Below are 17082 nucleotides of genomic sequence, written 5' to 3'. Positions count from 1 at the left end.
TTTTCCAATTAAGGGGCAATTTAGCGGGGCCAATCCACCTACCCTGCACATCTTTGGGTTCTGGGGGGTGAAACCCACGCAGACACAGGGGGAATGTGCAAACTCCACACGGACAGTGACCCAGAGCCGGGATCGAACCTGGGACCGCAGCGCCGTGAGGCGGCAGTGCTAACCACTGTGCCACCGTGATGTCCTAACTTATGGCTGATTTGATCTCAACACCGTTGACTCATTTTAGTTCCATAACCCGCAGCATCTTTTTTTTTTCAAGCAAAGATCGATGAATCCCAGCTATTTTCAATGGGTCCCCACCCTCGACATGCTTTTTTGGTTGAGAGAGAGTTTCAGATTTCCGTAGCCTCTTCTCTCCACCAAGTGCTTCCTCACATCGTTCCTGAATAGCCCGGCTCCAAATTGAATGTCATGCCCCCTGGGTTTGGATTTCTGCCGCCAGAGGAAATAATTGAAGGCATTCCCATGTGACATTCCCGTGGGAAAGCTCACCTCCTCGAGATGCACGATGAAGGTAATGTTCTGTCTTGACTCGGTAGCCAGCCTGCCGTTGCTGGTGACGAGGTGTAGGCCACGGGGAGCCCTGCTGGAACATTGATGCTGTTTGGCAGTATACTGTTCCCTGACACCATCAGTGCAATTATTGGAGCCAACCTTCCTGTAACTGCACAAATTTTAAAAATATTGAATTAAAAGAGGGTTTTCACTTTCCGATTGCTTTGTTGTAGTCGTGCGTGATTGGCCACAGGTGTAACTATTCCAATGCGACTGAACGCTTAAATAATTAGTGAACAAAACATAACCTCTCCCTCCAGTAGTTGGAGTGGAGGAGAATTGGACTCCACTCCAAGGGCAAGCTCGTACAATTATCATAGAATCTCTGCTGTGCAGAAGGAGGTCATTCGGCCCATCGAGTCTGCACCGACCCTGTGAAAGAGCACCCTACCTCGGCCCAATCCTCCGCCCTATCCCCCTAATTCCACTAAAGGAGCAATTTAGCGTGGCCAATCCACCTAACCTGCACATCTTTGGCTGCGGGAGGAAATCCAGGCAGACATGGGGAGAAGGTGCTGTGCAAACTCCACACGGACAGTGACCCAAGCCGGGAATCAAACTTGGGTCCCTGGCGCCGTGAGGCAGCAGTGCTAACTACCGTGTCGCCCTCAGCTAGACAAATATATGTGGGAGAATGGAATATCCATTTACTCTAATAAAAGAAAGATAAGCTGGAAATCTGAAATGAAAACAGAAAATTGCTGGATAAACGTCACAGGGCCGGCAGCATCTGTGGAGAAACACTCCAGTAGAAGAGTCACACAGACGCAACATGTTAACTCTGTTTCTCTCCTCACAGGTGCTGTCTGACCTGCTGTGTTTATCCAGCATTTTCTGCTTTTACTTAATAGTAGAAATTTATTCTGAGAGGGTAAGATGAATTCAGGTGCTGGAAGGCTTGTGCAGAACATAAACACTGGCATCGACCAGATGGGCTGAATGGCCTAATTCTGCACCAGACATTCTCATGTATGTCCATGAATTGCTCCTTTCATATTGGAAATCGAAGATTCCCGCTATATTGTCGGCACCATGGAGAAAATGAGGAAACCTGGGCCAGAATTTTCCGACCCCCCCTGGGCCCCCCGCCGGCGTAAATCCCGCCCCTGTCATGTCCCGAATTCTCAACCCCCCGAGATTCGGCGGGGGCGGGAATTGCGCCGCGCCGGTTGGCGGGCCCCCGCGGCGATTCTCCGGCCAGCGATGGGCCGAAGTCCCACCGCTGACATCCTTTCCCGCCGGCGTGGTTTAAACCACCTCTGGGGCAGGATTCTCCCCTACCCGGCGGGATGGGGGGTCCCGGCGTAGGGGAGTGGCGCCAACCACTCCGGGGTCGGGCCTCCCCAAAGGTGCGGAATTCTCCGCACCTTTGGGGGCTAGGCCCGTGCCGGAGTGGTTGGCATCACGTCGAGTGGCACAAAAACCGGCGCCTGCGGCCTTTCAGGCCCGCCGCCTGGCGCCGGGGCTGGCCGAAAGGCTTTCGCGGGTTCGTGCATGCGCCGGCGGTGACGTCAGCGGCCAGCTGCCGCTGTGGGGTTCTCTTCCGCTTCCGCCATGGCGGAGGCCGTGGCGGCGGCGGAGGAGAAAGAGTACCCCCAGGGCACTGGCCCGCCCCCTGATAGGGGGGCCCGATTGCGGGCCTGGCCACCGTGGGGGCATCCCCAGTGGTCCGATTGCCCCCCCCCCCCCCCCCCCAGGACCCCAGGGGCCCGGCTGCGCCGCCGATCCCGCCGCCACCAGAGGTGGCTCAAACCTCGGCGGCGGGAGAGGCCTCCCAGCGGCGGGACTTCGGCCCATCGCGGGCCAGAGAATTGCCACAGGGGCCTCGCCGATCGGAGTGGCGAGATTCCCGCCCCCGCCAATTCCCAGGTGGCGGAGAATCTCTGCCACGGCGAGGGCAGGATTTTCGGCGACCCCAGGCAATTCTCCGACCCTGCTGGGGGTCGGTGAATTTCGCCCCTGGTACCAGCGGGATTGGCGGCGCGAGCGGGCACCAGGGTCCTGGGGGGGGGCTTGTGGCGATCTGACCCCGGGGGGTGTCCCCACGGTGGCCTGGCTGGCTCACGATCGGAGCCCACCAATCGGCGGGCGGGCCTGTGCCATGGAGGCACTCTTTTTCTTCTGCCCCGCCATGGTGAAGACCATGGCGGGGGCGGAAGAGACCCCCTTCCCTGCGCATGCGCCGGTATGACGTCACACCGCCGCCTGCGCAGACCTACGCCTGCCGGCGAAGTCCTTTCAGCCCCGGCTGGCGTGGCACTAAAGGCCGTTCACGCCTGCGGTGATTACTTCAACTCAATGTGAGGGCTTGGCCCCTAAAGGTGTGGAGAATTCCGCACCTTTGGGGCGGCCCGACGCCGGAGTGGTTCACGCCACTCCGACACGCCGGGACCCCCCGCCCCGCCGGGTAGGGGAGAATCCCGGCCCTGGAGTTAACTGCTAGGAGATGTAACCAAAGGCATCATTTTGGATTGGGTTTATGTGCCGGGAGGCTAAGGCTAATCCCAGGCTAGGCTTGACGTTGAATCCACAGTGGAGATTTGGGGTCGACTCCAATGCTAAGTGGTTGAAGTAATCACCGCAGGTAGCAATTTGGACTGTCCCAAACATGTTGGAAACCTGCGATGGATAGTGTTGCCAACTCTCCAGAGATGGCCTGGTGTCTCCACGAATTAAAGGTCAATCTCTGGGACCCAGCTCTGGCAACCCTGGAGAAAAATCATCCAGGCATTAAAAACATTTTTGTTATTGTCATTTTCACTTCACCAGATATAAAAATATCGAAAATGGAGGGGGAAAAAAGGTTGTTAGACTGACAGTCAACCAGCATCCAATCGGGTAATGAATCTTTTTGCTTTTGAATTAGTGAACAAAGAACAAAGAACAAAGAAAAGTACAGGACAGGAACAGGTCCTTCGGCCCTCCAAGCCTGTGCCAACCATGCTGCCCGTCTAACCTAAAAGTTTTCTATGACCTAGCCAGTTCTGTATCCACCTTGCCGGCTCACCTCTGATCCCATGTCACTTCACCTTTTGTACCAGTCTGCCATGGGGAACCTTGTCAAAGCCTTACTGAAGTCCATATAGACAACATGCACTGCCCTACCTGCATCAATCATCTTTGTGACCTCCTCAAAAAACTCTACCAAGTTAGTGAGACATGACCTCCCCTTCACAAAACCATGCTGCCTCTCGCTAATACGTCCACTTGCTTCCAAATGGGAGTAGATCCTGTCTCGAAGAATTTTCTCCAGTAATTTCCCTACCACTGACGTAAGGCTCATCAGCCTGTAGTTCCCTGGATTTACCTTGCTACCCTTCTTAAACAAGGGAACACCATTGGCTATTCTCCAGTCCGCCGGGACATCACCTGAAGACAGTGAGGATCAAAATATTTCTGTCAGGGCCTCAGCAATTTCCTCTCTTGCCTCCTTCAGTATTCTGGGGTAGATCCCATCAGGCCCTGGGGACTTATCCACCTTAATATTTTTCAAGACACCTAACACCTCATCTTTTTGGATCTCAATGTGACCCAGGCTATCTACACACCCATCTCAGGACTCAACATCCACCAATTCCTTCTCTTTGGTGAATACTGATGCAAAGTATTCATTTAGTACCTCGCCCATTTCCTCTGGCTCCACACATAGATTCCCTCCCCTATCCTTCAGTGGGCCAACCCTTTGCTGGCTACCCTCTTGCTTTTTATGTACTTGTAAAAAGCCTTGGGATTTTCCGTATTTGCCAATGACTTTTTGTGACCTCTGTTAGCCCACCTGACTCCTTGCTTAAGTTACTTCCTACTTTCCTTATATTCCTCACAGGCTTCATCTGTTCCCAGCCTTCCCAGCCTTCTAGCCCTGACAAATGCCTCCTTGTTCTTTTTGACGAGGCCTACTATAGTAGAAAGGCAGTGCCTCACAAGAATGGATGTGTTGCCGACTAATGACCGGAGTGTGGGGGCAAGTCATGTGATCAAACTTCCAGGAATACATGGAATCACAGTTGGCAACCCTGGTGGTGAAACGTTAGTCTTGACTGACTATTCTTCGTGGTTGCAATTGTGCTTTTGTGCCAGTCAGTTAATCAAGAGACTCATCTCAGAGAGGATGATATCATCAAAGGGACATAACATTTCTTTCAAACAGTAGAGAGAACCATCAATGACTTGATGTCCTTGCATGCAGCCTAGAGGATAAAAGCACAGTTAGAAGATGACGGCAGTGGTGGGAAGTGAAGAGGGATAATCCAAATGTTCTCTATACAAAGGCTTATTTGCATTTTTTAGCAAAAGACATTTCAAATAGTTAATAAAGATATATCTTTATAAATAATGAGAAGCTAACATCAGTCTAATTCTTCTCATTACAACATGTGTGTTTGGTATTTTCCTGCATATATATGTGAACCTTCCAGGGGTGTAAGCAATCTGTCTTTGTCGCATTTTCTGTTGTCAACTAATGGGAAATGGTGTGCTGTACATACGGCCGACTCCTGTTGTGTGGCTAATTTTAATGCCCGTCCCCTTCAATCCTTCCCACGGAACTAATGAACAGATTTCTCCTGGTGCTTCGAGCTTTGTAAAGGAGTTGATTTAGTTTCACAGAGTCCCTGCTGTTTCTGAATTGCGAAGCTGTCGTTTTCCGACGGTGAGACATGTTACAAAGGCGGAACACATCTGCCCAGTGACAAATGTCACTGCTGCAGCCAAGATATGGAGTTAAAAAAGCCCAGGGCCATTGCATGGAGAGTCGTCACTTGGATGAGGTGCTGCAGGGCTGTGTGACAGGCGGGAAATCCATAGAATCCTTACAGTGCAGAAGGAGGCTGTTAGGCCCATCGAGTCCGCACCAGTGCTCAGAAATAGCACCCCGCCTAGACCCACTCCGTTGCCCTATCCCCACAACCCCATCTAACCTGCACTACTTTTTTCACTAAGGGGTAATTTAGCATGGCCAATCCAACTAATATGCTCCTGAATGCTTCAACAAAGGAGAAAAAAATTATTGCCAGTAACAGTGAAGAAGTTTCACCTGCCCATTTCGATTTTGTCAATTTTTAAGTAATTCTCCTCGATCTTTTTCTATCTCTAGCTTTTTAAAAATTCATTCTTGGGATGTGGGTGTGGCTGCCTAGGCCAGCATTTATTGCCCATTCCTAGTTGCCCATGAGAAGGTGGTGGTGAGCTGCGTTCTTGAACCACTGCTGTCGCTGAGGTGTGAACTATAAGACCATAAGATATAGGAGCAGAATTAGGCCATTCGGCCCATCAAGTATGCTCCGCCATTCAATCATGGCTGATATGTTTCTCATCCCCATTCTCCTGCCTTCTCCCCATAACCCCTGATCCCTTTCTATCTCTGAACCTATCAGGAACCTATCTATCTCTGTCTTAAAGACACTCAGTGACTAGGACTCCACAGCCTTCTGCGGCAAAGAGTTCCACAGCTTCATCACCCTCTGGCTAAAGAAATTCCTCCTCATCTCAGTATTAAAGGACTGTCCCTCCAGCCTGAGGTTGTGCCCTCGGGTTCTAGTCTCTCCTACTCGCTGAAACATCTTCTCCACAGCCACTCTATCCAGGCCTCTCAGTATTCTGTAGATTTAAATGAATCCCATCTTTTAATCTCCATCGGGTACAGATCCAGAGTCCTCAACTGTTCCTCATATAACAAGGCCTTCAATCCCGGGATCGTTCTTGTGAATCTCCTTCGGGCTCCCTCCAAGGCCAGCATATCTTTCCTCAGATATGGGGCCCAAGACTGCTCACAATATTTCAAATGGGGTCTGACTAAAGCCTCATACAGTCTCAGTGGTACTTCCCTGCTCTTGTGTTCCCGCCATCTCAAAATGAATGCTAATATTGCATTTTCCTTCCTAACCGTCAACTCAACTTGCATGCTAACCTTAAGCGAATTCTGATATAAGACTCTTACGTCCCTTTGTGCTTCAGGTTTCCAAAGCCTTTCCCAATTTTGAAAATAGTCTATGTCTCTATTCTTCTTACCAAAGTACATAACCTCACACTTTTCCACATTGTATTCCATCTGCCACTTCTATGCCCGCTCTCCTAGCCTGCCCAAGTCCTTCTGCAGCCTCCCTACTTCCTCAATATTATCTGACCCTCTACAGATCTTTGTATCATCTGCAAACTTAGCAACAGTGCCTTCAGTTCCTTATTCCAGATCGTTAATATATATTGTGAATTGTTGTGGTCCCAGCATTTGACCCCTGCGGAACACCGCTAGTCACCAGCTGCCATGCTGAAAAAGACCCATTTATCCCCACTCTCTACCTTCTGCCAGTCAGCTAATCCTTTATCTAAACCAATACCTCACCCTAACATCATGGAATCTTATCTTATTTAGCGGTTTCTTGTACGACACCTTGTCAAAGTTCTTCTGGAAATCCAAATAGATCACGTCCACTCGCTCTCCTTTGTCTAACTTCCTCATTACCTCCTCAAAGAATTCTAACAGATTTGCCAGTCATGACCTCCCCTTGATGAAGCCATGCTGACTCAGCCATATCTTACCACACACTTCCAAGTACTCTGCAATCTCTTCCTTAATGACAATGCAACGACCGAAGTTAGGCTAACCGACCTATGATTTCCCGCCTTCTGCCTCCCTCCCTTCTTAAATATGGGTGTTACATTAGCCATTTTCCAATCCTCTAGGACCCTCCCTGACACCAGTGATTCCTGAACGATCACCACCAATGGCTCCACAATCTCCTCAGCTATCTCCTTCAGAATCCTGGGGTGTGGCCGGACCTGTCCAAGTAATTTATCCACCTTCAGACCTTTCAGCTGCCCCAGCACCTGCTCCTTAGTGATGGCCACTACATTCACCTCCGCCCCCTGACTCTCTTGAGGTAGTGGTATGCCACTGGAGTCTTCCACTGTGAAGACTGGCGCAAAGTACCTTGTGTGTTACTCCGCCATGTAGGTACACTGCTGCATGGGGCTGATCTATACTGAGGAATGGAAGATAGAGTAGGAGTGAGATATGTTTTCCTCTGCCCTGATCTTGCTTGAGATGTAGTATTTGGTAACTCAAGGAGATTTGCTCAAAGACTGAGCTGCTGGTCTGTGAAAGGTCACGCATGAGGTTCTGAATTCAAATGCAGTTTAAACACTGCCCCAGGAGCAGAAATTCAAATCAATACGTTGACCTAATCAAACGTCAGGCCACATAGGTTGAACTAATCTCCCTGCACTGTGAAAGAATGGAGCCTTTTATTCCAACCTGCTGTTTCTCCAGGAGAACCATAATGGCCTGCCCTTAATCTCCATAAAGGATGGCGTAAACTGGCCAAACTATTCAGTCAAACGGACATGCACAAACATTGAAGTGTCACAGCCGTGTACTCACCCTGTGCTGTTGAGGTAGCTCTGCCCCATGCTACATTTCTTTGCCATAAAAGACTGATTGTACCAGAAAGCCGGTAAGCACCTTCCGTCAGAATGACGCTCATATCCATAATCACTGTTCCATTATGAGAGGGAGAGGAAAGAATTGAAAATTAGAGCGAAGCAAATATATTTTTTCTGAAATCCAGCAACATTATCCACTGAAACAAAGACAACGAGACCAGCTTTCCTCCAAGGGCCACCTATAAGTTCCACACAACAACAACTTGCATCTATATAGCGCCTTTAATGTAGTCAATGTCCCAAGGCACTTCACAGGAGTGCTGTCAACCAAGGTCCCCGATGTAACAATATGTATATTGTAAGGAATACAAAGGGTTAACAATATGATTAATACTTCTCACCACCAGATGGAGAAAAGGAGCAGTCATATAAATATCATGTGACTCCTGGGATTCTGGGAGTAGGTGGCGGGGCGTGAGATTGATTTTTTGCATAGTTTAGAGTTCTGTAGTTAGAGGTATTGTATTGTTTAATTTAATAACATATACCTTCTTGACTTGTTCGAATCTTATATAGTGTAAATAAATCATCTTGTTCAGTAACATAGCTTCTTGAGCAGGAAAACATTTGATCAAAATAGGTTTTTTTTAAAAACTAGTATGCAGCTTAAAAAGCTGTCAGTGGCTTTGTGCTTGTTCAATTTGTACTCTCACACGCTGGAGGCGTCAAGGAGTTTGGACAGTGCCAAAGCCATCAGGTTAATTTCTCAAAAGAAATCTTTGAAAGTAAAGAATTCTATTCGCAGGGCCAGCTTAAAGAGTCAATTTTGGTGGAGTTGTGTTGAGGTCACACCAGTTGTTTATATCAGAAACGTGTAGCGCCATCTGCTCCGTTCTCTCAGAGCAGAGATAACTCTTTATCAGAACGTGTTGATTAATCATCGTCGCACTCAGTGACCAGCCAAGGTCATTGTTTAACAGAGTGAGTAGATACACTGAAATCACAGAGCTCATTACTATGGAAGGTGGCTGGCTTAGATTCTGCCATTTGACTGGAAAAGTATAAGAGTTCACCAGTGGGGAAGGCAGAATATGTAAAAGAGGCTGAGAGCAAGAGGAACACAGGACCTTTGAATAATTGCAGTCCCTCAGATACTTGTTGTTCGCCTTTCCTGACCTCTGCTCCCTGTCAGGGCGCTGGACGTCTTATTAATTTACTGTATAGCTGAACTGGGTATCAGATGCAGAAACCAAAGCCAGAGATCTCTCCGCACAGGACAAGGACCTTTTTCTAAAAAGTACTTTTATTCAATTGCTTAACATTTTAACATTTAAAACACATAACATTACACGGTAAAACCCACACCAAACCCCAGCTCCCCAACACACGAACCAACCACCACACTTGCCCCCTCCCCACCCTCCTCCATTTTGGCAGTAACCAGCTCCTTGAAATGTGATATAAACAAACCCCATCTCTTATGCAACCCCCCCTCTGGTCCCCCTCAGAGTAAATTTCACCTTTTCAAAGTACAAGAACTCCTTAAAGCCCCCAACCACACCGAGGCACAGGCTAGAGAAGCTGACCTCCGGCCCAACAGGATCCACCTGTGAGCGATTAACATCTGACCCCGTGTCCATCTGCAACTCCGGCAAGTCTGACACCCTGAATATGGCTCCCCGGACACTGGGTTCTAAATCCACATGCTAGATCATCGACATGATGCTGACGAACGACCTCCAAAATTTCTCCAACTTCAGGCAGGGCCAGATCATACGTACGCGATTGGCTGGGCCCTTCCCACACCGCTCACAAATATCCTCCACCCCCTCAAACAACTGACTCCACTTCGACTTCATCAGATGCACTCTGAGTACTACCTTTAGCTGTATCAACCCCAGCCTCGCACACGAGCTTGAGGCATTCACCCTCCGCAGCACATCACACCACAGCCCCTCCTCCAGCACCAACACCAGTTCCTCCTCCGGCTTGGTCTTCACGTCCTCCAGAGACGCCAGATCCTTCTCCAAAATCCTTCCATAGATTGCCGAGATGGGAACCCCCTCCAACCCCTTCTCCGACAATACCCCCTCCAGCACCGAGAAAAGTCGGAAAAACCTTTTTTTGCAAAATAGGCCAAGAACCTTTTATTGTGCTAGTGGAATATTTTAAAAGAATGAAAGCACTTGAAAGAGCACAGTACATAGATAAGGGCCCGGATTCTCCGATTCCCCCAGCCGTGTTTCACAGCAATGCGCTGTTCCCTGGTTGCGGGATTCTCTAGTCCTGTCGCTTGTCAATGGGATTTCCCGTTGAAGTCTCCCCACGCTGCCTGGAAACCCGCTGCCGGCAGGAATAGAGAATCCCAACAGCCGGAGAATTCCGGGCAAGGTCAAATCAGACAAATGAGAAGGAAACTCATAATGAATGAATGCTTCCAAACTTACAAGTTGAAACACTTGAAGAGTTATGTAAAGAAGGAAATATTATTCAATTCTAGTAGCGTAAAGGAATGTGTGGTGATATGCCTGTAGATAATATTACATGTGCTCAGCAGTGTGACCTCCCACCAGCACCTGGCTCAAGCCATAAGTCAATGACATCCAGCCAGCAGCAGAAGGTTGTAAGACGTACACAAGGACGGTCGCACATAAGTCAAGTTCCAGGAGAGTCGAGAGAAACTCTGTAATGACTTAGCCTGTATAAGATTTGTTTCACGAGTACAGAAATAAAACATAGTTCTGATTTAGACATCCACAGTTCTTGCTAGACAAGATAACGGAACACAACAGAATGGGGTTTAAATGTCAAAAATAGATATTTTGGCCGGGATTCTCCGAAATCCTGGCCAAGTGTTGACATAGGCGCCAAAACCGGTGTGAGCGACGCCGGCATCAACGGGCCACCAGGCACAGGCATTCAACCCTTCTTCGGGGGCTAGTACAGCGCCGGAGTGCTGTGCGCTCGACAGCCGGCCGACACGGCTGGCGCAGGTCCACGCATGCGCACCATGGCCGGCGCGGGTCCGCGCATGCGTATGGGTTGCCATCTCCACGCCGGCCCCTGGGTAGGAGCCATACAGAGGCCTGGCACGGAGGAACATAGGCCCCCCTGGAATTAGCCCGCCCGTCGGTCGGTAGGTCACAATCGCAAGGCTGGCCACCGTGTAGACCCCCCCCCCCCCCCCGGAGTCGGATCCCCCTGCCCCCCCCATCAGTATGTCCCCCGCAGCCGGAACTCCGAGGTCCCGCCGGGTGGGACCATACGTAACCCACGCTGGTGGGTCTCGACGCAACTCGGTGGCATTCGGCCCGTTGAGCGCGGAGAATCGCTGCGGGGGCCACTTTCAACAGCCCCAGACCGGCGCAGCGGCGACCGCGCAGGCCCGATTGCCGCCGATTCTCCGGTCGCCAGAGAATCGGCGGCCCGGCGTCAGAGCGCGATTCCCGTGCCCCCCCCCCCCCCGTCCCGGCGCGGGATCGGAGCATCCCGGCCTATATTTCAATGTTAGCTCTGCCAGTTGGGCAAAAGTTAAGCATGCTGGCCAAATAATTAAATGTTTTTCATTAAATTACGTAATCTCCTGTTAACAACTTTATCCGATTGCGTTCAAAGCCTATTTGGAGTTCTGTCTGGAGTTTTACTCGACGATGGGCAGCATCGACGCTCCTTTTAAAATTCAATCCAATAACTTTTACAGAACCCGCCACATGCTGTGAGCAGCTGCCTCATTTTTTTGTTCCATTAAATCGTGGCTTAATATCAATCTTTTGCTGGGAGGATTTGAGTGCAAATCGAACCCCGGCTAGTGGGCAGAAGATCTTCACGAGCTCTAAGGGCCCTTTGTGAAATGAGCTTATGCAGCATGAATTCAGTGATTAGAGCACTGAACCAGCACTAATTGGTTATACCACTCACTCAGCCTAAAGAGCATGTGTGGAAAAAGAAAATGTCAAACTGGTGCACGAACAGGTGCTGTCCTACATGGCTGTATAAAACGCCACAAGTGGAATATTGTGTTCAGTTCTGGTAACCACATTATAGGAAGGAGATGTTGCATTGGAGAGGGTGCAGAGAGGATTTACCTGCCTGCTGCCCGGGATGGAGGTCCGGGATGGGAAGATGTTGGATAAGCTGGTGCTGTTTTCCTTGCAGCAGTGAAGGTTGAGAAGGGATTTGACAAAGGTGCATAAGATTATGACAGGTATAGATAGGGTGGCTAGGTGTACACCTTTTCCATGAGTAGAGATGTCAATAACCAGGGGTACAGATTGATGGTAAGAGGTTGAAGGCGGAGAGGGGAGTTGAGGAAAAATCTTTTCACCCAGAGGATGGTGAGAGTCTGGATTCACTGCCTGAAAGGGTGCTTAACATCGTATTTAGATATTCACTTGCACAGCCATAACCTCCAGGATTATAGGCCAAGAACTGGGAAATGGGATTAGTATAGTCAGATCTTTTTTCACCGACGTGGACACAAGGGGTCAAATGTTTTCAACGCTACCATGAAGAAAGTACAACAGCGCCTATACTTCCTCAAGAAACTAAGGAAATTCAGCATGTCCACACTGCGTCTTACCAACTTTTACAGATGCACCATAGAAAGCATACTATTTGGCTGCACACAGCTGGAATGGCAACTGCTCGGCCCAGGACCGCAAGGAACTTCAGAGAGTTGTGAACGCTGCCGGGTCCATCACACGATCCTGCCTCCCATCCATTGACTCCATCTACACCTCCCTCTGCCTGGGGAAAGCAGGCAGCATAATCAAAGACCCCTCCCACCCGGCTTACTCACTCTTCCAACTTCTTCCATCGGGCAGGAGATACAAGAGTCTGAGAACACGCACGAACAGACTCAAAAACAGCTTCTTCCCCGCTGTCACCAGACTCCTAAACGACCCGCGTATGGACTGACCCGATTAACACTACACCCCTGTATGCTTCACCCAATGCCGGTGACTAAGTATTGACACTGTTTAACTTGTGTTGCCCTATTATGTATTTGTTTTTCATGTACTGAATGATCTATTTGAGCTGCACGTAGAAAAATACTTTTCACTCATGCACCTCGGTACATGTGACAATAAACAAATCCAATGCTGTACTGTAAACATGGGTGAGCCAAGGCTTGGTAACGTTCATTCTCATCTGGCTAAACCATGCCTGACCTGAAAGTGTCAGATGCTGACAATGGATGAATGAAATGGAATGACGAACATATCTCACCGTGATTTGTGCAAAAGTATTGAAAATCTCTCTTTGGTTGTATTTAAATTCCATGTAAAACTGACCAAGTTTGTTAAAAGTCCTCCAACTTGTGTTGCCAATCAATGGGAGACAAACTCTTACACATTTCTCCCCTATTGTCGGAAAGCTCATCCTGTGTCTCCAACATCATTCCATCATTGGACATGACACCGGTTTACTTGAAACAATTTTCCAGAGAATGTCATTTCGGAACTAAAGGCTGATGTGAAATCACACCCGCTCCTTTAGAATTGCTTCATTCGTCCATCATCCTTCAGCTGCTCAGAAGTTGTCCAGCCTGCGTTGTGCTTCGAGGTTTAGATATGCTTGGGCCTATGCAGTCTTTATGATGTTACTCAGCCAAAGTCTGCTTGCAAACTGCAGAGATTGCGGAGAAGGTGTGGGTGTAAGACATTGCCTGGGCAAGGTGAAGAGAGGAACAGAGGACACTTTGGTCCATATGCCTCAGAGTATGGAAAGAAAACCAGTAGCAAAGGTTGGACAAACTGGCGTTGTTTTCTTTGGAAGAGAGGAGGCTGAGGGGAGATCTCGCTGAAATGTATAAGATGATGAGCGGTCTAGATCTAGTGAAAAAGAAGGCCCTATTCCCCTGCATTGAGGAGTCCGTAACTAGGGGGCAGAGTTTAGGGCATAAGGTTTAGAAGGAATAAGAGGAGGGGAAATAAATTCACTAAGATGTTGGTGGAGATTTAGGAGTCGCTGCCTTAAAGTGTGGTCCAAGCAGAAGCCCACATACCATTCAAAATGTGCTGGGATAAATATTTAAAGTGCCGTAACCCACAAGGCTGCGGAACTAAAGCTGGAAATGTGGGATTAGTTTGGACGCTTCCTTGTTGACCAATGCCGAGATGATGGGTTGAATGGTGTCCTTCCATGCCATAGGATTGCTCTGATTTCTCTGAGATAATGGGACAAGCTTGACACCCTTCACTCCAGCTTTTAATTCTGCTCTGTTGCTCTGAGGATGCTTAACGGAAGGTCCTGAAGATTAATATTTACTCCCAATTTTTAATTCAATGGGAAGTTGGGGAAGTTTGGATACTGCCCCATCTTTTAATAACACAAAGCAGATGACAGTAGCAAAATATAAAGATGGATGCTTGTAAGGGATGGATTAATTCTGCTCGCTGTAAGGACACGGCAGCCTTCCAGGGCCAGGATGTTTACTGGAACATGAGGCATCAGACGTCCAGACTCAGGTGTGCAGATGTATCTTGATGACTTTCCAAACTGCTTATCTATTGGACTTATTTACTCCACTGTATAAATATCAGGCTCTTTTGCTCGTTTGTTGGACTTCACCGAGGATCTGAGACGTGACAGGTGCCAGGAGCCGGATCTTGAAGCCGCTGTCGACCCAGGGATCCCCCGACGAGCAGATGGGTGTGAGATTCTTGCATTATATTCTTGTTTTATATTCTTTTTATATTATAGTCAAACTGGTCCCCACCAATGTTTACCCCCCACTAGAAGCCACGGTCCACCTGACTTCATCTCATCCGATCAGCATTTCCTTCTATTCCATTCGCTCTCATGTATTTATCCAGCTGCTCCCTAAGTATATCTGAACCATTCATCACAATCTGTGATAGCAAGTTCCACATTCTGATCACCTTCTGAGTAAAGAAATCTCTCTTAAACTCCCTATTGGATTTCTCCGTGTCTGTCTTATATTTACCATCCGCACAATAAATGATCCCTGATACTGCAAAGTGTAGAGGAACAGAGCGACCGGACCTTCGGGTGCCTGTCCACAGAACCCTCAAGGTGGCGGGGCAGGTAGATAAGTTGGTTAAGAAAGGCATATGAGGTCAGCATGGTGGAGCAGTGCTAAGAACTGCTGCCTCACGGCGCTGAGGTCCCAGGTTCGATCCCGGCCCTGGGTCACTGTCAGTGTGGAGTTTGAACATTCTCGCCGTGCTTGAACAGTTTCGCCCCCACAACCCAAAGATGTGCAGGCTCGATGGATTGGCCATGCTAAATTGGCCCTTAATTGGAAAAAAAATGAATTGGGTACTCTAAATTTAATTTAAAAAAGAAAGCTATATGGGATATTTTCCTTTATTAGCTGAGGCGTAGATATAAGAGCGAGGTGATGATGCTGGAACTGTATAACACACGAGATAGGCCACAGCTAGAGTACAGTGTACACTTCTGGGGCGAGATTCTCCGACCCCCCGCCGGGTCGGAGAATTGCCAGGAGCCGGCGTCAATCCCGCCCCCGCCATGTCCCGAATTTTCCGGCACCGGAGATTTGGCGGGGGCGGGAATCGCTCCGCGCCGGTTGGCGTGCCCACCCCCCCCCCCCCGCCGATTCTCCGGCCCGCAATGGGCCGAAGTTCCGGCGCTGTCATGCCTCTCCCGCCGGCGTGGATCAAACCACCTACCTTACTGGCAGGAGCAGGCGGCGGGAGCGGGCTCCGGGGTCCTGGGGGGGGGTTGCGCGGCAATCTGGCCCCGGTGGGTGCCCCCACGGTGGCCTGGCACGCGATCAGGGCCCACCGATCGGCGGGCTGGCCTGTGCCATGGGAGAACTCTTTTCCTTCCGCTTTCGCCATAGTCTTCACCATGACAGAGGCGGAAGTGACCCCCTCCCCTGCACATGCGTGGGGATGACATCAGCAGCCGCTGACACTCCGGCGCATGCGTGCACTTCCGCCGGCCTTCCACGGCAGCCGGCGGAGCGCCAACCACTCCGACGCGGGCCTAGCCCCTCAATGTGAGGGCTTGGCCCCTAAAGGTGTGGAGACTTCCACACCTTTGGAGCGGCCCGATGCCGGAGTGGTTCACGCCACTCCATCACGCCGGCACCCCCCGCCCCGCCGGGTAGGGGAGAATCCCGGCCCTGGTCACTATGTTGCAGGACGATGAACTCCTATCCGGGTGGCTACAGAGGATATTGCCAGGATTGGAAAATTTTAGCTGTGAAGAAAGATTGGGTAAGAGAGGGTCATTCTCTTTGTAACAGAGGAGGCTCAGGGAAGGTTGGATTGAGTTGCATGAAATTATGAGGGGCCTAAGGAGAGTGAAGTGGAAGGAGCTATTACTCTTTGCAGAGAGGTTAATAACCAGGGGTATACAGGCTTAAAGTATTGAGTGGAATGGTTAGAAGGGGAATGAGGCAATTATTCTATCCAGAATGGGCTCCAGACCTCGCTGCGTACAAAGATGGTGGAGGTATGGATCCTCAATGCATTTAAATAATACTTAGCAATGTACTTGAAATGCTGCGACGTACAGGGCTACCAGGAACTGGAAAGTGGTAGAATGGAGGTTAGGCTGGACAGCTGTTTTATGGCCTAACAAACATGATGGGTTGAACTGCTCTTTCCGTGCAGTAAATCGCCATGATTATTTGATTCATGCTCCCTTATCTTGGACTTGCCAGAAATATTTTACAGCATTCAGTAATCCAGTTATATATTTTTCTTTTAGTGGAATAAATCTATAAAGACCACATTACAATTGATTTTATCAACAGTTATGATTTGTTGTTCAAGGTTCGACTAACTTGGTGATTTATTGCCCGCTTCCTTGCTGACATGTGGCTTCACTGTAGAACAAATGGAACTTCAGATAATGACTTGGTATTTGACGTGAACGACAACTTTGTGTGCTTTCCCTCTCGAGTCTGGCATTAACTTCTTTGTTAAGGGTCACACATGAAATATCATCAGGCAAGCTCAACATGGTTCACGGCCCAGAGAAAAAGGATTGGATCGAGTGCAGAACACGACTGTTCCTTAAACCGCTGGGACCATGAACATCCCCGGCCAAAGCAACACATAACTGGTCAAGGCTGAAGGTTGTACAGCTGTAAGGCAGGAAAGATATTCTGAGGTTTTGCTGGACTGTTTTTGCAGGGGA

At 49.2% G+C, this 17082-nt stretch overlaps 1 protein-coding gene across 4 annotated transcripts in view; it reads right to left on the bottom strand.

Annotated features, from left to right (window-relative positions):
* Positions 1-17082, bottom strand: part of LOC119979442 (VPS10 domain-containing receptor SorCS1-like) — a 1177426-nt gene that overhangs the window by 109160 nt on the left and 1051184 nt on the right. For all 4 annotated transcript variants that reach the window (XR_005463722.1, XM_038821670.1, XM_038821672.1 and 1 more), the window contains exons 17-18: positions 7943-8056; positions 505-676 (exon numbers count right to left, since the gene is read on the bottom strand). Coding sequence is in view for 3 of the 4 variants with exons in the window: in XM_038821670.1 (XP_038677598.1) it covers positions 505-676; positions 7943-8056 (286 nt within the window). In the remaining variant the exon portion in view is untranslated. The remainder of the gene's footprint in view (positions 1-504; positions 677-7942; positions 8057-17082) is intronic.

The sequence above is a fragment of the Scyliorhinus canicula genome, chromosome 16 (assembly GCF_902713615.1).
Source record: "Scyliorhinus canicula chromosome 16, sScyCan1.1, whole genome shotgun sequence".
In the NCBI taxonomy this organism is placed as follows: domain Eukaryota; kingdom Metazoa; phylum Chordata; class Chondrichthyes; order Carcharhiniformes; family Scyliorhinidae; genus Scyliorhinus; species Scyliorhinus canicula.
This window is presented reverse-complemented; position numbering and strand designations above follow the sequence as displayed.